The 26,144-nt window shown below is 40.0% G+C and overlaps 1 protein-coding gene across 9 annotated transcripts in view; it reads left to right on the forward strand.

Moving 5' to 3' along the window:
- The window catches only part of FHOD3 (formin homology 2 domain containing 3), a 420,526-nt gene extending 405,574 nt beyond the window's left edge, over positions 1–14,952 (forward strand). For 8 of the 9 annotated variants that reach the window (XM_082753307.1, XM_082753302.1, XM_082753303.1 and 5 more), the window contains 2 exons: positions 169–330; positions 14,734–14,952. In XM_082753307.1, the coding sequence (XP_082609433.1) occupies positions 169–330; positions 14,734–14,816 (245 nt within the window). In that variant the 3' untranslated portion in view covers positions 14,817–14,952. Of the gene's footprint in view, positions 1–168; positions 331–1,132; positions 1,171–14,733 lie in introns of all 9 variants that reach the window. The other variant, XM_082753304.1, reaches the window with a different exon arrangement.
- Positions 14,953–26,144: the final 11,192 nt, after the last annotated feature.

Consider the following 26,144-nt stretch of genomic DNA (forward strand, 5'->3'; position numbering starts at 1 on the left):
AAAGATATTCTCCATTATGCAGAATGTTCTACTTTGGCTGGTTCGAAGTAGCAATGACTGGGTTGCCTTTTGCAATTCTCAAAAAATAAAAAATAAAATTGCATAACCAAAGTGACACAAAAGACTCGTGTTTTCTTTTTCCTCAATTCATTTGCTGGACTTTTCCAGGCCGTATCGGTTCGTGGAACGCTGGCAATGACGATTCACCTAATGCAACGGATGATGCAGCAGATGAGATCATGGATCGCATTGTAAAGTCCGCCACCCAAGTGCCAAGCCAGCGAGCGGTGCCTAGGGAGAGAAAGCGGTCACGAGCAAATAGGAAGTCGTGTGAGTAAATGGCTATTAAACATCTCAGAATAAGCAAGCATGCACGTTATTTATGTATCTTGGTGTATGAACTTGGCCTGTACCATGCAGACATTCATTGGTAGTAGTTTGAGAGTATACTTATGATTGGCATATATTCCTCCTACTGTTGTTTCAACAATGTTGTATGCAGTGGGTGACTCTTTTCTACGGAACTTCAAATGTCCTTAGCAGTAATAGAAGAAGAATGTTTTATGGTGCTTTAGAGTTTCTCTTATGACAGTACTTACTCAAAATTAGAGAAGTCGGATCAGGACCTCAAATACTTGATGCTGCTTAAATGTCATAAGGTACTATGAACTGGCATAAAGATTAACAGTTGTATCTGTAGCTGAATTTAATCTTAAAGCAAAAAGTAGTTTGAGAGATTTCACCTTTAAAAAAATTTTTCTTTTTCATGTTATATACCATCCTTCCACAGCCCTGAAAGCAAGATGACAACTGCTGTTTGGTTGCAAAGTGGTTGTAGAGAAGCTTCCCATGGGAAGAAAAGGTTACACTTTAATAAGGTGGTCTAGTGATGTAGTGTGTCCACAAGGCAGAGCTGTGGCACCTAAGTTCAAGCAATTTGATTTTGTGCTGTAGAAAATGCAATGCTTAAGAGGTGATGATCTTTTGAGGTTTGCTTTTTTTTTTTTCCTTATGTGCAGGGACTGCTATAATTACTGTGAGATGGATAAGTACCGAAAGGATATAAGATTTTGATGTTTAATGTCATTCAACATATGTGGCTTTTTGACTACCTTTCCATCCATCTTTTTAGCATTTCTGGGAAGTTAGGACAAAGAGGAGTCAACAACAGTGAGTGAAAAATCACACGGATTTTTTTTTTTTTTTCTGGAATTGCTCTAACAAAGTTGGTGATCAAGAACACTTGGTCTAAGCAGTAGCTGATTGCTATAAACTAGCATGTGCTGAAAGCATATTCACTTTCCCCAACATGCTAAGAAAGGAAGTTTTGCATGTGGCAAGAGTAAAAGCAAAGGCAACACTGGATAGATGAGACAGACCTTCAGAAAGGAAAATGAGCTGACACTGGATTGTCTGTCTTACTTTCTGTCATGCACTGTGCCGTACCTCCCTGTGGCATCACCTTCTGCTGCTACCCACTTCCCCCACACAGTTCCGGTGTTCTGCACGTGCTGACTGCCCTAGTTGGCTTGTGCATATGAAATAAGCCTCATGAATGTGTGACTATTTCTGTGGTTTATCTTGTGCTAAAATATTTCCTCTGTTAGCAACACTATCCTCACGCGCACACACACACACACCAGTCTTATTTCTGCTTTTTACCAGGTACCTTTTTCCCAAGGAAACACTTGCTGCAAGGAAAAAAAAAAAAGGATAATGATAATAAAAATAATATATATTTTTCCATGGAGTTGGCTTTTATCCTTATTCAGTGAAAACAGTAACAAGGATTAAGCATTTAGTAAATGTTTAGGCTGTGACTGATTTCCACTGTAATTAATCATGATAGACTCCAGCTCTTTTGCTTGTTTGTTCTTCAAGATCTGGATGAGGCTCTAAAGTGGATTAAAAGGCAGTTTCAAAACAAACATAAAGTTCAGTAGTTTAGCATCTCTTTTAGCTGACGTATGCTGAAAGAAAGTGTGAAAGGAGAATGTCTTAATTGAACTATTTTACTGCAATAGATAGTCAATATACCTGAAAGATGAAAAATGAGGTAGTTTAACTGTAAAATACACTCAACTGGACTGGTAGTCTGGCACCTCCAGGAAATGAGCAGAGACCAGCCTTTGTCAATGCAAAATATGTGTTAAACAAGCAGAAAATCTCCCTGGTAGAAATACAATACAATTCAGGCTTCAGGCTTCCATACGCATCCTTTTGCTTAGTATTAAATCTATTTGTGAACATCAAAGTGAAACTCAGTTGTAAGGAGTGATTTTCTCTGTGCATCGTGTTGCACATGTCTAATTGCTTTCAGTGTAGAAGTGGAAATCTTGCAATGCTCACTTAAAATTCAGCAAAGGTTTTAGTGAAACTGAGTTGAATTTTGTGTCTAGCAAAATCAGAAACCCAGACTTAAATGCGTTGTATACATTTCCCATGGTTTAGGTAGAAGGATCTCATGGGCAAGGGATTTTTTTTTTTTTGCCATAGACAAAGACATCAAAATATGAAATAAAAATCAAGTGCTACTCAAGTCATTTATAACTAAGGGAAAACAGAAACAGGAATGTGTAAGAGGTTGTTAAATTCAATAATTAGTTGTAATGGGAAAAGAGATATTTTGATGTGTTCATTTAGCCATTTTACCTTTTGTAATTGTTGAGAAATGTGACTGTATGCTGTATGCAGAGAGCTTAGTTAGATCTTAATGATGTGGAAGAGTTTGAACTCTCAGAGCAATCATCAGAACCATAAATTGGGAGGAGAAATAAGGCAGTGAGTCATCCAACAAAAGACAGATGGAAACGTCTGTATCTCTTAGTTGAAGATGTGAAGGTTCACTGATAAATCCAGATATGACTGAAGCTGACTGAGAACTAGTAGGAAGGAATTTGTTCAGCAGGAGCTGAAATGGACTACTGAAAGCTTATGTACAGTAAGTACATGATGACTGAGTTCCTGTGATGATCTGCAGAGAGACAGAACTTTATTCTCACCAACACAGTGAAGGCTTTTAAAGACTAAATCTGACATTTAAATGTACAGTGACCAACTGGAAGTCATTGCCTCATAATGGGTGTTCAGTGACCTGCCTACCAGACATATTAGACTGGTGTTATATATGAGAAAACAACATTACAGTTGTATTCTTTCATTAGAAGCCTCAACAGAAGGCCACAGGATTGAGTGAGCCACAGAAGCTGAAATGTTCTGTCACCCCTCGAGGTGGTCGTTCAAAGACAGCTTCAAGGCAAGTTGCCATGGGAAGCTTCTGCAGTTGTTGGTTTTTTTTTGCTGTGATGTCTTTATTCTGTGTGTAAACAGACTCCAGCCTCCAGAGATATCAGTTCAGCATATTTTAAAAGCATAAAATACAAATTAGTTTGCAAATATACTGTTTCCGTTCTTGAAGATTGAGGGCAGCTTTCTGTGAGAAAGGTTTTTATAGCATTATGGTTCAACTCAGTAAAGAAATAAAAAATAATATAATTAAGATTGTCTGGTTCTTCTATAAGGTTAGGATGACCTTCAGAAACAATGTCAAAACAAACAAGGAGTGCAAAGGAAAATTGGAGTAAGGAAGTTTTAAGAATCATCATTTTATTTGATAGCCCAAATTCCAATGGATACAATTGCTAAAGATAATTTTAACAGCTTACAGAACATTACTATAGATGTTGCAACAGTTGAATTGGGGGACCAAAAAATGAAACTCCCTGTATGAGATACCACTGAGATTTCAAAAAACAACCATCAAGAAAGGAGTTTATTTAATACAAAGAGAGCTGAATTAAAAGACTAAATGCAAAGTGTATAAGCAGAGCCTGCTGTGAAGATTACAAGATGTGAGATAGGAGAGGAAATATATAAAGAAGACCAAGGCTGTTCCTAAATGGGAATTTCATACTGTGATAAACAGCCTGTGTCAATTGTTGCTGTCTGGGGAAGGAGAAAAATAAGTATTCTTTTCATGGCAGCTTTGAGACAACAGAAGACACTTAAAGATTAGGAATATCATCCATAAAAGACTTTGCTTAAGTACATCTAATGAAAAAGAACCAAAAAAGACCTCAATAGACAAGTAGGAAGTTGATGCAGTTTTCCTTTTTGTCGTGGCTGTTTATTTAGAACATCCGTCCCCTAACCTAAAATCATTCTTTCAGGACTAGCTTTTGATGGAGATGCCTTGCCATTTTTGTGTTGGTCCCATTGAACTGAACAGATCTGCCTCAGAAGTATGATACAATGCCCATGAGTCAGTGTCACAAAGATCATACTTCAGTTTACTAATAGTGAATCAGCATAAAGAGGTTATTCATACTAATTTTGGCATATGCAGCACACTACCTGGAAATGTTGAGCCAGACAGGGTAGATATCCGACCTCTGTGATTGACCATGGCAGGGCTCTGAGAAAGAGCCAAAAGTCCTAAGGTTTCATTACTTTGTTCAAATGCTGATTAAGCCACAGTGTATCACAAACAGACCATCCAACATGCAGATACCTTAAGGCAACTAGGCTAAAGCCTGAACCTGCATGTATCTTCCTCCTTTACGAAGTAATTGTTGGTATTGGCAACCTTCATATTTGAAAATGTGTTTCCTGGCTCCCTAAAGTAAAGGCAGTTGACTAAGAGTAGGGATCCCATCATGTTCTTGCTGACAAATAATTTCAGATAGCTGTGCCAAGTAGACAGGTCATCTTTAAAGACGAGTTGACCCTGAATGGTCATAGTGTAGGATTCAAGTGTGACTAGTATTTGATGGTAAGGAGCACATATTCCAGTGGTGGTTGCACTGGATTCCGCTGGAGGCACTGAATGAGAAAGTTGAATAGCAAGGGCTTGGTATTCCCCCACATTGTTTTTATCTTGGAACACCTCTGTGTGTGTGCGCTCTGATTTCTCTTAGATTTTATTAAAATTAAAAATCAACTTTAGATTTGTGCTGGAGAATTGGGCTTGGAGCAGATAATTAAATCAGAATTTAATCCAACATTTGAATGCAATGACTTGATTCAAATAATTTGTGAAGTTTAAGAAAGGAGACAGGACGGACATGATAACACCTTGTTCTTTTATTTGGTGTTGGAATCATATGTTAGTCCAATAATATATACCCTGTGACTTACCTCTGGGGTATGGAAACATCTCATAAGGATTTATTGATTTATTTGCATAACGACTTGTGGGGAGTAAAAAATCTTGCAGTCTTTATGCAGAAATGGATCTGAGGCATGACTCAAGTAATCTGTGAGACTCATACAAGGGGACTGTGGAGGAGGTAGGAATTGAACTGAGATTATCTGAATCCTAGACAAATAAGCTCAGAGCTGATGGATTAAATTTAACAACAGAACATCCCAGGTCAGGTATTTAAATACGAAATTCCACCTTCAGTAAAAGTGAAATAGGAGTTAGCATGCTGCAGTCATGTGCCAAAATAATGGTAAAATCTCTGCCAAAGGACCAGGCTTGGAGACAAGCTTGGAGACAAGCTTTAGACAAGTTTTAGTAACACATTCACTGCTGCTTTGAAATAAACATATTTATAAGCAAACATAATAATGGGTGGGAGCCTATTTGAATCCAGAGGTGTGTAACTTTTGTTTGGAAATCATAGGGTGCTTCAGTTAACTTTTTCTCCTTTTCTTTGTTTTTTCATGATTTTTCATTTTCATGTCTCTCCACTTACTTTTTCTGGCTATGAGAAGATACAGAAGTGCCAAAATACCAGGAGGGAGACTGTTCTTCTGGTATTTATAGCCTGACTAAAAGCAGGAGTTAATGGAAATTATGCTTAAAAAATATATACAAAAAGAAAGTCTATATAGAATACTTTAAAGGCAAGCAACTTTACTTAGAATTTGCAGCTAATTATTTAGGATTTGAGTAACTGAATCCTATCAGGAGCTAGAGGAGGTGTAGAGTAATCTAGAATAATCACTTATATTATAAGTGATACTTATTTAGCAACAATTCTTTGCATTTAGAAAAAGTAAATGTTTCGTAGATGGTATTCAGTATCAAGGCAGTTCGTCCTCACACAAAGTACTGAGCCTTCAGAAGGTCAATACCCAGTTAATAAAAATCCAGTTATTGGATGAAAACACAGTGTGAGATAAAGCACTTAAAACTCTGGCAGCTGGAAAGTTAGCTCCACTGGGTGCCAAGATAGCTAGTGTCTTTTGGATGCCTTTTAGTAGTACATTCTTTCAGCCATAGGATGGCAAGATCTTTGCAAGACTTAAAGAATCAAACTCAGTGGTCTACAATTAAAAAAAAAAAAAAGAAAGAAAAAAGACAATAAAAAGTATTAATACTAATTAATATGAATGAATAATGCATACAGCTGACCACAGTAGGTGGTAGTAATGGATGTAACGAGTGTGAGGCCTATATAGTCCCATGTCTCAGCTGTGCAAGAGGCCAACATAAACAGCTGTAGGGAAGAGAACCAGAGGAGCAGGGTAATTCTGTGCAGTCCTACGTGAGATATCCTACAAAACAAAAGGTTTTCTGAAAGCCTGGTTTAAAAGTCTAGTAAAAAATTATCTGTAAAAGAAGCTTAAATTCATTTTCCAGTCGCTGCTTCAGAGGAATCTGAGTCGTTTCCGTAATTAATTTTATTCTGATACAAGTTACTTGCTCTTGGGCTCATATCCTCAAACTTTCTCCTCGAAGCAGCTTTATCATTCTTATATAAGGAAAGCCAGATATAAAACTAACCTAGCCCGTACCATTAAAATCTACAGTACATTCCTTAACTTGATCAGAGTTCATTGCATAGATCATTGTATAGTTCATTGCAGAGATCATTGCATAGACCTAGGATATCAGAATTCAAAATGTGATTTATTTACCAAAAAAAAAAAAAAAAAGGTACTTTTTGTCCCCATAGGGAGAAGACAGAGATATTGAGCACTATACAGACATTCACATTTTACATTAACAGAAGCACAGAGGAGATGTTGTAGGTACAAGGAGGAAACTGCTGCTGCAGTGAATTGTCCCTAGCGATATTAGAGTGACCACCACTTTGTGTGATCAAATGCCTTGCCCAGACATGCTACTCTGTGGAGGACGAGGTGACCACAGCTCAGATTTTGGTCTGAGCAAAGAGTACATCCTGGTGGCAGGTGAAGCATGTCCCAGCAGGATTCCACAGCTGGCTATTAGCCAGACCATTGCCGCATCCTTGTGCTGTGTCACAGCCACTGGGAGAACAAAAAAGAAGTGAGTGATCTGCAACCTCCACTGCACTTTTAGACTAACACTTGCAGGTGCTGGAATTGCTCTGGGTATCTCTTCTCAGCCAAATGGCACTTTCTTTATTGCAAGAAAGAAGCAAAAGTAATGTGAGAGAAACTGACAAGCAGTGAGCAGTTGGTAAAAAACAAGTAATGTCAGTATATGCAGGAGCTGTTCATGTTCTCTGGTTGCAGAAGTTTTGTATTGAAATCTTAATTTCAAATACTTTTGTTTTGATTTACACTTTTGGTACTTTTCCAAGTGTAGTTCAGTAGAAAAAGTTAATTTTACATCATTAGTTTGTATCTTCCATGAGATACAAATAGGTGATCTCACTTTTACCAGTTTGCTTTTCACTGTGTCAGTGAATTCATTTATATTACCCTGTTTACTTTTTAGTTGTCATATCATACTGGTATATGTCAAGGCTTTTGAATTCTTGTTACAGGATTCATTCCCAAAATTGGGATAGTTAAGTTTTGAGTACTAAAAAACTAATAGACGGTTGAGTTGCGCAGTGTTAGCCTAAAGTTGATAGGATAAGTATTTTGTTTGGTTTCTTTCAGTGATAAAATGTCTTTCAAGTTTACTAATGGTCAGCAGTATACTCTTTATATACATCTTTCCTTCCTGAAAGATTATTATTTTCAGCATCCAAGTAAGAAATCAGAAGCAGTGAGATGATGGCTGACAAGATCACACTGTTGTTATGGAAAGCACATATGTTTCCAAGACCAGGAAAAGATAAGGAAGTACAAGGTTGCTTTTCAAGTCTTATTACAAAATAAGTGCATTGACAGAAGCGATCTCTCCTGGAGCTTTCCAAGAGACCATCGTGATACCACAGCTGCCAAAGAGAGCCCTCTGCTGCCATGAAGAAGTTTAACACGAGGATCTCTGAAGGCAGGAATCTTAACTACGCTTGAATGCGAGTGTCAAATGCATTTGGAGGGAAGTCTTGTTAGGAGATAAAAATACGGTCTACACAAAGCTACTTTGAATTTGTCTTTCCTAAACAACATGTCAAAAAGTTTGTATATATGTGTATATATATATATATATATATATATATATATTATTTTTTTTTATGGCTTCCTCTGTGGAGAATTATACCACCTCATTAGCACAACTACAAGATTCTTGTGATCATAGTTGTTGTTTTTTTTTAATCTGATGGGTTTGTAGAACTGATCCCCTCTGCTGCTGTATTTGCCAGCACGGATTCCCGAAGGGGATAATGGATTTGCGTTCCCCAGAACCCGTCTGTTCAAACATGGTCACACTGCTCTGCCAAGTCACTCCTGAGCAGACAGCGCTGTGTTTATAAGCCTGAGCTACCCGCTTAGTGAAAGTCTATTACCTAATAATATATCACTTTAAAATAGACTGCGAGGCATTTTAAAATTTGAAATGGAATTTAAAGGCTGCATGCCCAAAGCACTTGTGTTAGATGGCTTACTTTCTGTATCCTATTTCCTGCCTTTTTTGTCCTGTGCATCGTTAATGTATAGTCTAGTTTTATATAGTGCTTACATTCAGACTCAATTGTTTTTGAGGTCTGTGCTCTCGATGCTTCACATATTAATAGTGATTGATGAAATTAAGTGGGAGAAATGAGGAAAGGGATGGCAGCAGGATTGCATCTAGTTGTAACTTTTTACAATGGCATTCAGAGAAGTCCTAAAGATTAGAGTGGGTGGTTTTGTATTTGTTTCTTTTTGTCTTGGAAAGTTTTTGAGGAAAGAGTTATTCTCTTTACTGTTGGCACTGTACAAATGGTGACGTGAAATACACAAAGCTGGAAACCCAGTTAATTCAACACTCAGTTTCAACTGCATGTCAAGTATTGCTTGAAAAGCAGTATCTTCATGTTCTCTAAAGCAGTGTTACTTTTTGTTCCTTAAAATGTAACCCACCTACAGATGAAATTCAAGTTAAGCTTTTCATGCAGAACATGCCACTTTGTTCATTTCCACTGCTATGCTCCTCTTTATGTCACCGACAACATATATTACACCAGGAGGTGGCTGAACTATGGTTTCTTCTTAGGACTTGTGCCATCTGTGAAGCCAAGCTGCAGGGCAGCCATACATTGTTTCCTGGAGCTTTCTGTGCCACTCACCCAGGCCAAGACCACATATAAGTTGGCTGTACTTCTTAAGAAAGGTGCTTTATAAATCCAAAAATTCACCTACAAATCCCTGTGAGAAAATCTCGACACATAATTTTTTTAGGCATCTATGCCTGCTAATACTAAGCAATGATAATTGCATAATAGGCATAAGCATGGTTTATATAGATAATGACATAAAAAAAAACAAAACAAAACAAAAAAAAAAACCACAAATGCAGGAAAAGATTAACAGGAAAGAATGTGATCAAGGGTGTCTGGGTTAAACTTTTGTGTTGCAAATTGCGATTGCTGGACTCTTCAGAGTAAAGTCCAAGACAGTATATTGAATATAAGAGAAAATAGACTGAGCACACAAGCTGTGAGTAGAAAGGTAACAGAAAAAACTATGAAATATGAAATGAAACAATATGATGGGGCTGGTATATATTGTCTCTTACAACCTGCTTTCTTGTTCTCCTTGTTGTGTATTTTACGGCCACCTAGAATTTTCTTTGTGCCAAATCAGCAAGTAGCAGCTGCATTACCTGGGCTGTTGAGCCCAGAGGAAAGTTCTGCGGCTGTCACATCTTTTTACAGTAGGAAGGACACTAATTCTGTGACTGCTCAAGCAGGAAAATGAGCCTATCTATGCACGGAACATCCTGCATTTCAGATGACTTGTCCATTCAAGTGTTGTGAACATAGATGCCAAAAGCCATTGTAAGTGTAAGAATAAATGGCACCAGCAAGATTGTTCTTTACTGTTTGTTGCATCTTAAAGAAAACAAACAAAAAGAAAATAGTAGGAGGAGGGGAAATCAGGAATGCTATTTGTCCTTTAAAAAACAATCAACCCCTAGATAATAATATTCTTTAACAAATCTACACTTAGGGAATCACTTTTTTTTTCTTCTAGATATCCGCAGTGTTCTGTGAGGGCTGTATATCTGTGCAGATGCTGACCCAACAGGCACAGTCAAATTCATTGGGTTCCTCATAAGCACGCTCTATTCTGCCAGGATTTAAAATAAATTTTTAGATTTCCTGATTAGCAAAGAATATCATACCCTCTGACCCCATAAAAACAACATTTGGTTTCTTGCTTATGGGATCTCAGCAGTCCTTGATTGTGACAAGAGTAAAAGTTATTTTCTGTCTATGTTATGTTTCTTTAGCAAACGTTTTAAAAATTGCTTAAAGAACCTAAAAGGTCATTTGAAAGCCTTATTTTTATTGTCACTGCCTCCAAAATACATTCCATAACTCAGTTTAATGTGATCTGCAGCAGGCCAAGAGTTTTACAAGCCAAGATATTATGTCTAGTCCAGTTAGAGACACGACAGAGTTCAATGAAGAGGGGAGAATGAAGATCTAGTTTGAGAAATGTAATTTTGCAACGTCTATAAAACATGGAAGGAAAATATCCCTCTGCATTCAGTTCTGATGACTGAACGTGTCCCTGACCTCTCCTAATGTGAAGGAACCCTACCAAATGCATTATGAGGAAATAGAAGAAAGTCTGAGGACATCTGTTTAGCAGCATGTCAAGACAAGGTTTGCCCACCTCCCTGAGTAGTTCTTGCTCCTGTAGATAACTCAGCCACCTTCTGGCTTCATCATCCACAAGACCTCACAGCCCACAAGCCAGTGCAGAGAGTAGTGAGAAGCTCTCTTGTGCCGCTACTGATGCTGCATCCATCAGCTCTACTGTCAGATGAGGAAATGTACTGTAATTTGCACATACTATATATAATTTTCTTACAAAGATACCCTCTATCAGGATGCTTCCATCTCCCTAAGTGCAAAGTTCTGCAAACTGCAAGTGGATTCATCTATGTCAGGTTGGCCTTTGGCATTATAGGAGCCAGAAGTCACTCATTTGAGTCTGGACATGATTTCTGTCAGCTGTTACCCTTCAGGTTGCTTGTTGGCGGTGGACAGCTTTAATCTAGCAAGTAGTCGCAGTTCTCTGCAGTATTTGGCCTCACATGCTTAGTTTATACAAGTCAGCAGCTGACTGTGTTTATGGGAACCATTCTGTCACTGGCAAGTTTCTTCACATCTTTGCTTTTTATTAACCATTTTCTTGACAGTCTCATTGTGACTGCCAAGCTCTTGCATTGTTTGGGGCTGTTTCCTCAGAACTGCTGACCTTAAAAGCTCAGGTCAACGAGATGTCTTAAATCCAAGTTATCTTTCTCTGTATTACAGGGGGAGAACTGAGATAACTTAGATCAGCTGAGGGTTTCAAAGAGATTCTTTTGCTTAATTACTACTGTATGTGTCCCGGCAATTCACTGAGTGTCGTCATTCCTTCCTGCTTTGCAGTGACAAAAAAAAGTACAAACCAGGGGTTGGTGTCCATTGTGTGTCATGTGGCAAACCCAGCACAGGGCACTGGCCCTTGTCACACACTGCACACAGTATTTTTTTTAAGTCATCCAGAGGTTATTTGCAAGGCTCTCAGACTAAGACTTCATTCAGTAGGTCTGCCTCTGGAGATTCAGAGAGAAGTCTTGTTTATGTAAAGAAAACTCCTCTGTTTCCTACTTTTTTTTTTTTTTTTTGGTTGGTTGGTTGGTTTGTTTTTGTTTGTTTGTTTGTTTGTTTTTGCTGCTTTTTTTTTTTTTCCATGAAGATGGTTTCAGCTGTGGTATTGTAGCACTGGCTATGATTTCTGAAAGTAAACTCATGAAAGTTTCTTCAAAGAGACCAGTGCGCTATTGTAAATCTGTTTGCCTTTTCCTAGTAAACTAGTAAGCAATTCCGTAACTTGGGCTGACGGAGGAATTTAAACAGCTGTGTTCTGCTTGGTGAAAGTTACAGAGGCACACGTTTTCCTTTCCAGTCACATATGTGCAGTAGTAATTGCACTGGCCTAAAGAAGGTTGATCCAAATTTACTTTGGCATAAATAAGACCAGGATTTGGCTTGTTCTGGTACCTGGCCACCATTAGCAGAGTATCTCAGTCCCTACCAAATATTTAAAAATAGGGATAAAAATTGCCTGTTCTCTCACTCGTCATGTCATACCATCTGACAAGAACAATAACTTGGTTTTACAGTGGTGGTTGTGCTCAGATTGTGAATGGGAGTGAATGGCTGCGGTCTGAGTGTATCAGGGATGTGTGCGAGAGCAGTCCTGAATACATTTGCTTTGCAAATTTGTTCTGCATTCAGTCTGCCTGTACTGGGAAGAGGTAATGTTGTCGAGGCAGTCATCTGGTGAAAGTTTTGTCTCTTGTACTCATGTTTTGTTGTTTTTTTTTTTTTCTACAAGAGACAGTTTCCTTGCTTCAACAATATGGCTGTTGTGGGATAGTTCATGTTTACAGAGGAAGAGCAATTTCTTAGTGAGCAATGTCGAAATGCATTTTGAGTCTAAGTAAACTTTCAGTTGTTCTCGGAAAGCTCTTCTTAAAAATCACCAAGTATCAGGCTATTTTAATACCACTCCGCTGTTGGTGGCCAAGCTAGCTATGGTGCCTTCTTTGGCTGCATGCTATACAGCAAAAAAATATGTTCAGGAGAGAGGCAGTGTAGGCAATTAACCAGGTGAACAGCTCAGGAAAATCTTTGTCTTTAATGGGGGAAAATTTTCTGCTGCAGCTTTCTTGTATCTGTTCTTTCGCGCCTGGTGTATTTCATTTTGATGTAGAAATAAGCATTGTATGATTCACTGAGGCCGTAAGGCCTTAGGGTCTTACGCTCAAATCTGGAAGTGAACATTTGTCACTCTAGATATGTGTATATCAAATCTGAGAAATACAAGAGTGCCAGTGACAAGGACTCATTCAAAACAGTTGAGTATTCAACCAACACCATGGAGACCCAAAGCGTTTTGCTCTTCTGGTAGCACTTGTTTAGTCTTTCTTAATCTTGGCTTTATCAGTTGCAGTTAACACTGTGCAGCTTTAAGCTAAGCATTGTTAAACTTGGAAGATGTTGCTGATCTGTATTGTAGGAAAAAGCGATTATCAAAAAAGGCTCCATACAGATTCCTGTGATCTTTAGTAATTATGCAAACACTGCAGGAGAAAGGAGACAATCTTGAAGGAAATCTTTCAAGTAAGTGTTTGGTAATGGTGAAACGATTGTACTTGTAGCACTCTAAGTTCACTTCATTTCAGTAATTGATGGAAATAGTAGATCATATTCATCTTACCTGCATGGTATCAAGTGTTCAACCATGCTGTGTTTTCCCTTTCTGTTAAGTCCTTGCTTTCTGTACCGATCCATTCACTCCTCTCTCTCCTGCTAGATCCTTGAATGTGACCACCCAGTTTCAGTTCCATGCAGTAAATATCTTCACAAATTAGAGGTCTTAACTATGTTAGATGACAGTAATGCAAGAAGTTCTTAACCACTGTCTGCAATTCGTTTCTCTAGAGTTTCCTCTAGACTTCATTATTTTGGGACTTCAAATGCATTTTGTTTAACATGGTCACTGTTTATGCTTTGCATGCAGCTTAAACTTTTAAACATGCATTTTGTACTTAAAGAATAGCAAATTATGGCTCAAACACCTCGTTTGCATCTTGAGCTAAAACGCATTCACCTGGAAATCTTGGCAATAGAAAAACAAAGACTGTGTGTGCAGTCACATAGTCACTTATTTCTGAATAAAGAATGAAAATGCAAATTTTAAAAGTTTGTGTTGTGGCTACTGTTCAGAACACTTCATAGCAAGTTAAGAAACAAAAATTTGACCCAGATTTATTGTTTAAATTCGTCTAAAATGCTGAACAAATGGCTACTAATGACAAAGATGGTACAGATGGGGCTAGGGTAGGGGAACATTACAGAAGAAAGCGGAGTGTGTACGAGCACTGTATTTATAATGATTTGAATTGACTACAAAATTATCATATTTTAATATTTTAAGTTTAAGGGGTTTATGTTTACACCTTGAAAGGTTCACGTAGAATTTAATAGTGATAAATTCAATTGAGATCTATAAAGATCCAAAAGCTCTTTTAAAAATTCTGTATGTGATAATAGGGCGTATAGTACTTTCTATGGACAGAGAAGCCACTGATGCAATTTCAGAGAAGAAAAAGAATCTAAAAATGCTGGGTTATTTCCTTAGAAATCTTCGTTGTCTAAATGTCAAATGACAGATGGCTATTTGCCTGACTTTTTGGAGTTGCTGGGTAATTGATGGTCCCCTTGATTTGGCGTAGGGCATTACTCTGTATTTCTGAACTTGAGAACCTGAGTACATAGCAACTCTGGATTAGATTCAGCATGCAAAGTAAGTGTTTTTCAGCTGAAAGTCTTGTGTAATTGCCGCTTCTAATTGTTTGCATTTTCTTTTGTTTTATTATTTGTATTTTGCCTGCTTTTGGAACGTATGGCCACGCAGTGAGAAGGACACTAAAGAGCGGACTGACCCCGGAAGAAGCCAAAGCACTGGGCCTCATCAGCACCTCCGAGATGCAGGTTTGACGTCCCAGAGGTGGCAACAAGAAGAGCCGTCATCCGAAACACACAGGCTGACAACCCTTTGGTGTGGCGCTGTCCTGCCAGCCTTGTCTGCTGCTCCCAACGTCCCGTCCTCCATTAGTTCGATGTTAATAAGCAACACAAAGCAGAACGCCACCAGCAGGACAGAAGAAGGGTGAGCCGCAGCCCAGCACGACATCCTGACAAGTAGCTGAGGAAGCATATGAGTGCTTGTAGGTGAAACTTCGTGCCTGCTTCCCTGGTGGCGTGGGTAGGAGGGGGCTCTCTCTGAGTTATCTGTCACTATGTAAGCTGTGTTTGCGTTGGCTTTCCTTGTGCCCTGTTTTAGTCATTGTAAATGTATGGCATTTTGTCAATGCAAGGAACAGTCCTTAAAGAGGCAAAATAACTCCTGTTACAGTGACCCCAATTTTCCTGAAGCAGATTCATTAAGCAAAGACACGCAGTCTGTGCAACCCTGTGGTGTTTTTTTTTTTTTCTATTTTATTTTATTTCTATTTTTTATTTTGCCACCAAAGAATGTAAAAAATGTATGTGTACCTTTGTATATGTACAGAATGAATGTGTGGATATGTGTGTGTGTATCTCTACACATACAGTCATGGTGTGAAGTCATGCTCCTGCTGAAGCTAGCTGGACCATGATTGTCACTCTGGGGCCTTACCGTTCCACCTGGACAGGAGGAAAAGAATGTCTTTTTGTAGGAACTCAGAGTTTTTCAAAGGGATTCATCCTGTGGGGCAGGAGATGGCCTGCAGTACAAGTGGAAAGTTTAGGATCCCAAATTCATGTGTATTAATACACACTCATACTGTACATAGCACCATGCGCACAGAGGAGAGGTCGCAGAATACTTTCCTCTCGATGAGCTTTGGCTATGCTTTCCATTTGTACAGTTTCAAAGAAAACTATGCCAACAATTTACACACTTGATAAATGCATTCAGATTGTAAGATCAAGAAGTTTTGTTCACTTGCCTGTGCCCTTCATGCTGCTTTTCTCTGCTGCAAGATAATGTGGTGGTGATTTTATTTCAAAGTAATTGATCTGAATATGAAATGGCCCTGCTAAAAGCCTGCTGTGTTTTTGCTGTTCTCTACTCTTTGTTTTGTGATTATCCTTGATGCAAGTGGAGAGGGTACCCCAGTGAACACTCCAAAATGCTTGCCCTTATCTCACTGTTTGATAACCGACTTTTGTAATTGCCCTCAGCATGTGTATTTGAAGAACCTTTAGTCAACTCATCTGCCTTTAAGTGGAGGACATACCCACGGGTGAAGATGAAATGAATGCAATCACCCTAGCCAGTGCTGAAGCATTTTGAAGAGAACTGCAGATAGCAGTAACGTAAAAGGGAACTTTTCAAGCCAAAGTCTGTAAATGACCAGTTGATCCTCAAGGATGCACAAGATCCTCTCTTTCCATTGCCTTAGACTCAAAGATTAAGGGGGGTGTGCCTAGCAGTAGCAGCTGAGGCTTCCTTCAAATCAGGTAGCTGGGGAACTATAGCAGTTTTGTCATGGTAACAGGGACTAATCTTGGCTGCAAAACACACTTGAAAAGCAGAATTAATGATTCTATGCTGGGCTTGTCATGCCATAGCTATGTTGTTTCTGGCACCAGAGGTAGGTCAGGTATGTCCACAAGTTACTCTGCTCTCATTAAGGACAGGATAATCCCTGAAGATTGCTCAGGATACTGGCACCAAACAGAATAAATCTTTGAAACTTTGGTCATCCATTACGTCACATTGAAAAGAAAATCCAAGTGAGTAGAGAACCAGGTAGCTGACAGCACTGCAATGAGACCTGCGGTGCAGCATCCTATCTACATTGCCTCCCCTCTTAGTAGTAACTTTTCCGTCTTTATTTGCTGTTGCCTTGAATCTTCATGTGTCAAAGTCTGTGGAGTAAGAAGTCACTTGTGACTAAGGTTCTTAAGGATGGCATTGAGTTGGACGTGGCTTTCCCCTCAGTTTCTTAAAAGGCCAATTTTGTAAGCAGGCAGAAGGCAGTAGTTGTGTAATTAATAAATGTGTTGTGTGTTGGAAAGCTATGAAAAGGCAGAAGCTGGTCAGGAAATAGAAAGAAGTGGCATATAACTATCTCACTGTAAAATAAGCAAGACCTATTAGCATCTGGGCTTGAACGTGGATCTTTATATGCTGCTTACCTTTATGGAATTTTTAAATCTCTTTTAAGGATGCTTTGAACAAAGAAATGAAGGTAATGGGGGTATGTGGAGGTCTTTGAGGTCTGAAACAAAGAGGAAGACACCCTGAATGTCATGATTATGTTGAGCTGTTATACCTGTTTAGTGATAGAAGAAGCCCAAATGCAACAAAATGTATTTACATCAACAGAGGTCCTATATATGATTGAAGGGAGAGAATTAAACATTTTTCAAATGTAATTTTTAATAAAAATATGCTGAATGTGCAAAGTGGTTGGTGACCACTTGCTAACAGGAAATAGATCTGTGTTTTATTTTGACACAGCGCAGCATCTGTGTCTGAAAAAATGATGTTGCTGATGACTTTTAAGTAGTTGGGTGTATGTATTTTCTAGGAGTTCTGCAAAAATTCTACAAAATTTCACATACTCCGTATCAAGGAGAAAATTAAATATGGCGAATGGGGTTGGAATAAGTTCAGATAAAAATACCAATTTCTTTCAGATGAGCTGAATGCTATTGTATACATGTAAAGCATATCCTTCCTTGTCCACTTTTCCACTATGTTTTTTGTGCTTTTGCCTGAGCTTTTTCTATCTACCTGTAGAACTGATACGAGTTTTTTCTGAAGGACAATTTGTTCTTGTTTATGCAGTAGTAGGCAGTAAGGTTAATCCATCATTGGCAATGTTTACTGCAACAAGGTTATCAAAAACAGCAACAATGCAATAGCTACAGAAATGTTTTCTGTTTCAGTTCTGCCTAAAAATGGCCAGTAGCCCAGTGTGCTAGTATTTAAGGTGTTATTATTTCCTCCCGAGTCTGCTGGTATGTCCTACTGCGGGAATAACATTTGTTCCCCGTCATCTAACCAGTGGCTTCCAGATGAAATGGAGGAATTGGCTACATTTGCATGCCTCTTTCTGTCTAATCACGTTGTAACCTTCAGGATTTGAGTTGCTGCCTGCCCCTTCACCATCCAGAGCTCACCATAAGGATATGCCAGTCGTTTTCAAATGCATGTGAAAGGAGGTTTATTTCTGTGACAAATAGAAAGGTCTTGGAAATGCCACCTGGTAATGTATGTTCCCGTTTCTCACTTAGAGATCCATTGAGGCTATGTTAAAACACTTGCAGCCATAATAACTACCTCTCTCCTCTTTCTCATAGTACCAGCCAGTTGCAAGTTTAGGGCCCAGGGTTTTGTGCCTCCACCAAGTTCTCAGAGTCATCACTGGTGTTCGTTTCGGCACCCATCTGCTGCCAATAACTTGTCTGTCCATCTGCCACCCTAATACCTTCCTGATCGGGATGCTGAGGTAAACTTTAGCATATGGAATGGCTGCCAAAGGGAAGCTGTCCTAATTTCCTTTCATCTCCCTTGGTGTTTGAAAGCAGACTGCATACAAATACTTTGTGTTCCCTCACTCCCAGCTGAGGGATAACTTTCAGTAGCAGTTACAGGGCTGTGGTGAAGAAACACCCCCAGGGAATGCTGTGTGCCACAGCCGGGAATGAAAGATCCCTCACAGAAACTAAATGCATCGCTCTTCACCTTTCAGTAAGTCCAGGCAGCAGCCCCATGGACTCCAGATGTTTTATAGCCCATTGGCTGCTCCGTGTGATACCTTTCTTTGTTATACCCCTATCCATAATCCAAAACCAACAAAAACGAAAAAGGTGTTTTAATGAGGGTCTTTCTTGCTCTGATAAATACTAGAAGCAGTGTCAAAAGCAGTTTTCAAAATACATTTGTTTTCCCTCTTTTGATCCCATTTCAGTGTAATTGTCTGTACTAATTGACCCTTAGCAAAAGAAGGCACCAGATTTGTAGGTAGACAAGAGTTTGATTTTCCCATAATGAGAAGTCACATGCAAGTATCCAGCTAAGCCCTTCTGCCCCACCTTAACAGAAATTTGGAGTCAGAGCCTTGACGTGACCCATCAGTGAGGGCCTCCGACAAGGTGCTTCATTGCTCTGAGGTAGCAGATAGCAACGAGGCAGGAAAAAGCCATCAGTCCCTGGTTTGCTGCACTCAGCAAAACCTGGCTAGCAGCTGCTGAAAAGTCACCACAGAGGACAGAGCAAATGTGGGCAGCTTGATGCCACTGCGGTTGCAGTGATTCCTCTTGCCAGGTGTCTGCTTGACGCTGATGTCCCCATATGTTGGTGCAGCAGAAGCCAACATCTATCCAAAATGCTCTCAAAACCATTTGATCGATGATGTTGGTCTTCATTCAAGTGTGCGTAGGCTGGGTGTTGTTTTTAGCAACATTTTGACTTCATCCCAATGAAATGGGAACAAGGAGGCAGCCCAGCAGTTTCCCATCCGCTGTCATCCTGTGACCACTTGCAGGCAGGTGTCCGTGCCACCTGCCTTTAGCTACAGGACGTGCAGGGGCACAGTGTCCACGGGCACATCTCTCCTCTCTCTTTTGCTCCTGCACACTCACGGCAAGCACACCGCTCCTCTCGCGACCTTCAGGGCAAGCTGTGCGTGCTGATGCAAGCAGAGAGCTTGACCCCACGCCGCGTTCAGACGGCGCTGGATTTCCAGCATCTGGACTCAAGAAACTCTGTCTAAGCTGTAAGGACTGTGACTGTTGATGTTTCTCTGCAGGGAAGTCTGCCAGGCACTTACAGGCTCCGAAAGAAAATAAACCGAAGCATTTTCATAAGGGAAAATGTTTGATTGTGGGAAAATATTGAATCTGATTTGCGAATGCATGAGCAACACGTCAGGTTGGGGCAGCAGCTGGCTGGACTGGCATTTCAGATGCAATACCAAGAGGTTTTTGGCAAGCAGTTTAGTAGTTCCATAGCAAGTAATTCAAGGAGTTTCAGAGGTGTTGTATAGTTCTATGTTTACGCATAAAAAATAAAATAAAATTAAAATTATTTCTAATTAGTCCATTTCACATTGAGTGGCGTATAGAGATATATTTTGTTTAATCACTAACACAGAGGCTTCTGTGAAAGAAAAGGTTTATTTGTAGCAATGGGTGCATTTCTCCTTTTTAAAGACTGTCTTTGCGCGTATAGTGTCCTTTTTTGTGAGCTGGGAATTGTAAAAAAATGTAAAGTAGAAAAGGACGTGTTTCTTAGACGAAGGAGAAATACTGTAAAATTGTGTAAATGTCACTACTCATGTTTTTCGTGTTCTGTGTAGCATAGTGTAAAATAGGCTTTCCAGCAGTGTTATTCTGTGAATTGTAATTTAAAAAACAAGCCATGCATGGTCAGAGATATTATCTACAGGTCCTTTTGTTTGGTTGAATTTTTGTTTGTTGTTTTCTCATTCTAGGTAAATTTGTTCTATGTTAAATTTTATTTGTCCATGAAACTGCATATTTGTTTCTCAGTTTTATTTCATAAAGAACTTGAATTACTCTTTCAGATTTTACTACACACAAAGCTCACCTACAGTTTGTATTCATCATTCAGAAGCTTTGTCACATTTGGTGTAAACCAGGAGGGTTTTTCTTTTTAACACACCCTTTGTCTGCCTCTTCTCCCCACACTCTCCTCACTTGACTGTCTGGAAAGATGCAATCACACTTTTTTTTTTCTTTTTTTTTTTTTTTTTTTTCTGTGCCATGCAGGGTCAATATGGAAAACTGACCGCAGACCTGTGTCCAAAATTTCTTGATATAAGTAGTTAAAAAGCTCACCTCTACAGCATTATGTAAACACATCTTGCAATAAAGCTTTATAAGGCACTGACTGTGCTGGTTCTGTTTTTGTTCATGGAGCCAATGATGGGAGCTTTGGTGAGAAACGGGTGGGAAGGGGACTCGCGGGTTGTTTTTTCTCATATCCCCTAAGTACCTGCAAAGCCGGCAGGTGGACTACAAAACGGCTATTATTAAACCATCTGGGTGGTCTGAGCATAACAAAGTGATCTTTTACCCCCTCTTTTGCAGTTTGAATCCAGTTCCTAATCTCGAGTGAGGAAAATGAAAATGTGTCTCTGGTTCTCAAGGATTTCAGTAATCCAGCCCTACAAATCCTCACTAAGCATAAAGGGTTACTGCTCACTGCCTTTGGCTCTGGGTTGGTTCCTGTCTTGAAAATATTCTGTGCTCACAGCACTTTGTGTAAGGGATGAGATTTATAGCAGCAAATATAAATAAAATGAATGACTACCTGTATGCGGAGGAGCATTTCAGATCGCCTCTGCATCAAGACGTGAAATGCTTGCTGTGTCTGCCAGTGCTTCCAAACTGTAAAGGTGGCCAGTGAAGCGAGACGTGCCTTTTAACGTGGCTGAAATACGTCGCATGCATCTCCCGGCTGCGTAATTTGCTGGTGGCCACCTCTGAGCACCTGGACAGGTGATGTTCTTGCCATTTGCCCTGATCGCTGGGGTCTGGTTCTTTCTCTCTTGCAATTTCCCAACGCTTCAGAGAGACTGAGTCGGCAACCAGAGGATCTCTGACCCTACTGAGAAGAAGCACGGCGATTCTGGCACCTGCCGTGCCCGCAGGTTTGGTGGCTGTGGTGAGGAGCGCGGCTCAAAATGTCACACAGAAATGCGAAGTGCTTAGATTTCCCCTGCTAGTCCTGCAGCACACTGTTCGTATGCATTTGGCCTCTGGTGTTGTGCATATTATCAGGTCAAAATACATCATTCCGAGACAGATAGGTACGTTTATAGTAGCATCCTGGGGGATAAAATAGGTTAACTGAGAGTCTGAGAGAGTTTTCACCTGAGGTTTCTGAGGATGCAGAAGCTGATATAAAATACCAGGCATGTAAGCCTCCCTAGGGAAAGGCACCACCTTCCTTCTTTTAATTAGTTTCTGAAGTTATTTTAAATATAAAGAGTGCCTTTTGGAATATGGCTACATCCCCAAAAGAGCTGCTTAGCATTCCAGATGCACTGGTGTAAAGTCTAGAGGATGAAAGGCTACTAGCCAGAAATGTGGTAATGCTTTTTAAAATAAATATATAAAACAAGTTTATTGGCCAGACACTTTTCTTTTCTATCACAGTATATCCATTAGTAATTCTGAATTCCAGATGTGCAATGACAATGCATACATATATTTTTCAGACCCGGTGCCCGGTCAGAACTCGTATGTTGTCGCAGAGGAGCCTCTGGACTGCAGTCAGGGAGCAAATAACTTTACAGCTTATCCATTGCACAGCTGCATGCCCTGGTTTATAGACCCTTCATAACAGTTTGACTCTGAGAACACACAACTAAAGAAAAAAAAAATAAGTTTTTTTTTTTTTTTTCCTATCGTAACTTCTCCAAGTTTTCTGATGGGAATGCAGTTTGGAAAAGGGAGAGGGCTGGTCTTGAGTCTTCACCTCTTGCGAGTTTCTTCACAGGAAATGAAGACTGACAGCTGCACCGCGTTAGTCAGCTATCTGATGAGACAGACCTCTGCTGGGAAACCCCGAAAGGAGCACAGCCTACGTGAGGTGTCATGCCAGCGAGGGCCACTGCTCCCAGCTCCTCATGGATTATTTTTGAGCAGGACACGTCCATCGGCAGAGGTATTGCACACAGCAGTACTTTTCTGTTCCCAGTATTCAGAGGGGGCTCTTCTCCTCCCTGCTGCTCCACCAAGCTCTCGCTTTGTTGCGTGGGCTGAGTCAAGAGCCTTTTGTTTATTATTTCTCTTGGTCTATCTATGGAAAACACCATGGGGCATTTCCATTTCCAGATGGTATGGAAGCACCATGGAAGGTGAGATCCTTTCAGGGTCACTGGACACATCCTATGATGTTATTTCTGTAATAATGGCCAGACATTCTTTAAGCAAATGTTAAAATCCAACAAATGAGTTTATGGCCCTCTCTAGGTGGGCATTCAGATCCCTCTGCCTAGACAACAGACAAAATGACCAGTCTCAAGTTGTACATATTTTCCGCCATGTGATCCATACTTAAGGTAATACGAGAAGAGCAGCAGCAGTTTCAGAGGAAAAGAAATATCCTTGAAAAATATCCGTGAAACCCAATGGCAGTTGAAAGTGGACAGAGAAGGACAAAGGTGAGGTCAAAGCCATTTCATAGCCTCCAGTAAACAGCAATGTCTTCTGCCCGGTACAGGGCGCTCAGAGGCACACCAGAACCAGGCAGAGTTCGGGTATGGGCCCAGCAGGTGGAAAAAGCTCTGGAGTGTGTCCATCACCACAAAGGCACCGGAATTTATCTGGGTTGTGCCGTGACTGCATATTGGATATAAATGTTTGTACTAAAAGCCTCGCAGTAACCTGTGAAAAGATGTTTCGTGCAGGTATCCTAAAGCTACAGCAGGGTGAAAATTCTCCTTTTTAATAAAGCAATGAAGTACCCAGACTCTCGAACGAGAGCTCAGAAAATGAATCCTCCTTCCATCCTTGTCCAAACTTCCTATAAATATGCACTGGGAGGCTTAAATAATCTTGGCAAGATATACCAAAGGAAAATTATTGTTAAAAAGAGGCCCTGGATATCGTTTCAACAAACTTTTTCCCCACATAAACTTATGGAAAATTATTGACCTCATACCAGAGTCAAGAAAGAAAGAAACCTCTTGCAAAATGCTAAGATACCTATCAATATTTGAATATAAAGTAGACTGCCTTTAACATAGGTTTGTCTGGAACACCTCACAAGTACGCTGCGTTAATATAGGGAACAATAGCTGAGCAGGTTAATAAATAAAAATCTAAATGATAAAAGTGTCAACAGTTATGATCTGAATAAAGCTAGCAGGGAGTATTATGATAAAGAAGTTATATTGAATATCAGGCAGTAGTGACCAGAGCCAAATGAAAATTTGATGCTATTGGCTCTGTGAGCAATGGAAAGAGCCTGATGGACTTCAGTGATATTGAACTAAAGCCCCAAAGATAACTATTGAAATGTAAAACATGATGGAAAAATGGAATTGTTTCTCTGACACAGAGGCCCTAAATCATTTTAACCTCACCACTTTCACTGGGGAATTCTCTTTCAGAAATGGACAGCACATCATATAACCTCAAAACTAAGGGGGAATCCTTGCTTCCAGAAAGGTTGTCTCAAATGTGTTCAGATTTCAAACACGTGGGATGGAACACAGCTAGCATCCAAAAGTATATTGTCTGGAAATTCTACATCTCTTTAGAAACAAAAACGTTGCAAAGTCTGCAAACAAAACAACCTGAAGCAGACAATTGCCATCTTTGGTTTTTGACGACTGTTAAATTTCCTCATGGAAAAATAACATTTTAGTAGAAACTCTAACACTTGAACAAAATAATGTGCCACATCTTCAAAGACAAACAGTGGTAAGTGATAGATAGTTTACTAGAAACTAGTAAATGGCCAGTCTTAAGAACTACTGGTACAAGAAGTATCCTGCAGTGCAATTTTGTTTTATGTACTAATTCCTTGTCTAAACCTACATCTGCCATGCAACATTAAGTTACACCATGTGCAGGGTTTGTTTGTTTGTTTGTTTGTTTTCCTGTGGTGGGAATGGATTGGTTGGCATACAGAAGGAAAATCCTAATTGCTTATTAATCAATAATATGTTATAAATCTTTCTAAAGGTAATGAGGGCATTCATGAAGTTGTGATCACTTGATATTAGATAATCTGATGGCGGGATTTATGTTAAAATATGTAAAAGATAAATATTTGTATTTTAAAATGCCTCTCAGCGACATTATATAAATAGTTTGTGGGGAGTGCGTCTGTGTGTATATTTGTGCTTATGGCATTTCACAAGTGGATTTTTGAATAGGCAAATGGATTTTGTAATCCGCTATTATTTTGCCTTCTAAGCATATTTTTGCAGGGCAGAAAGGCAATGAGATGGTTACACGAGTGGTTTAACTTGTGCAAGTTATTTATTGGTAAAGGAGATAGTAGTGTCCTAATAACAATACTTACTGCTCTTTTTATCTTTCAGAGTTTGAGCTCTGCAACCCATGATGAGACAGAAGAAGAAAAACACCAGCATATGGGTCTTGAGAAGAAAGTTAAACTGTTTAAGTTACCTGCTTCTTACACTTAGAGCCCACTTCTACAAACACAGCTTACTGTGTTGAGGCATCGTAAGCTCACGAAGTCCCAAGGCAAGGCTCACAGAAAGGACTTATTCCAATGGCTCTTCTGGGCCTTGCTGCCTTCAGACGATCACAAATCGCAGCAGTGTGTGGCAGCGGGGGAATCACCTCTTGTTAGGCTGTGTAAAGTCCCTGCTGAGGTGCACCAGCTAAGCTGTGGTTCGGCTGGTGTTACACCTCTGTCTTGAGCTGAAGGAGTCTGGATTCCTCATCCTCTGGTTGGGGGGAAGACCATCAGATTTCTGGCATTCATAACATCAATTGTTAAAGCAGTGGTGGAAACAGAAATGGCTGGTTGTGGCAGTTCTCCTTGGTAAAGGCTTGCTTTTCCCTGTTCATCACATAAAGTAGCATTAGGGGTGTCCTGAGGTTCCTTCAGGTAACACTTCATACCCTTGTTAAAAAAAATGGGTACAGTACTACCAGTGTTGATGAGGGCAAAGACCAAAACAGGCTGGGAGGCTGCAGATGAGATGCTAAATATTTTTTTTAATCCTGCCTACCCCAGTGAAAGTACAGAGAGTCTTCTCATGTCTTTGAATTTTGTAGAGATGTCTATATTGAGCTTTATGTTGTACAAAACCTTGGTAAGAAGTATTTCAGTTATCAGCTGGGAGAATTTTGCAAATCCTTGCCACTGACGTAGAGTGCATCTGGGGGTGTTGGTCAACACTTGCCTGAACATGAGCTGGCAGCATGCCCAAGTGTCCAAAAAGGCCAATGGCATCCTGGCTTGTATCAGGAACAGTGTGGCCAGCAGACCCAGGAAGGTGATCATCCCCCTGTACTCAGCTCTGGTGAGGCCACACCTCAAGCACTGTGTTCAGCTTCAGGCCCCTCAGTACAAGAAGGACATCGAGGCCCTGGAGCATGTCCAGAGAAGGGCTACAAAGTTGGTGAAGGGCCTGGAGCACAAGTCCTATGAGGAGCGGCTGAGGGAGCTGGGGCTGTTTGGTCTGGAGAAGAGGCTCAAGGGAGACCTTATTGTTCTCTACAACTGCCTGGAAGGAAGTTGTGGGGAGCTAGAGGTTGGCCTCTTCTCACAGGTAACTAGTGATAGTACTAGAGGGAATGGCCTCAAGTTGC

This window comes from Aythya marila (assembly GCF_965140915.1).
Source record: "Aythya marila genome assembly, chromosome: 2".
Taxonomy (NCBI): domain Eukaryota; kingdom Metazoa; phylum Chordata; class Aves; order Anseriformes; family Anatidae; genus Aythya; species Aythya marila.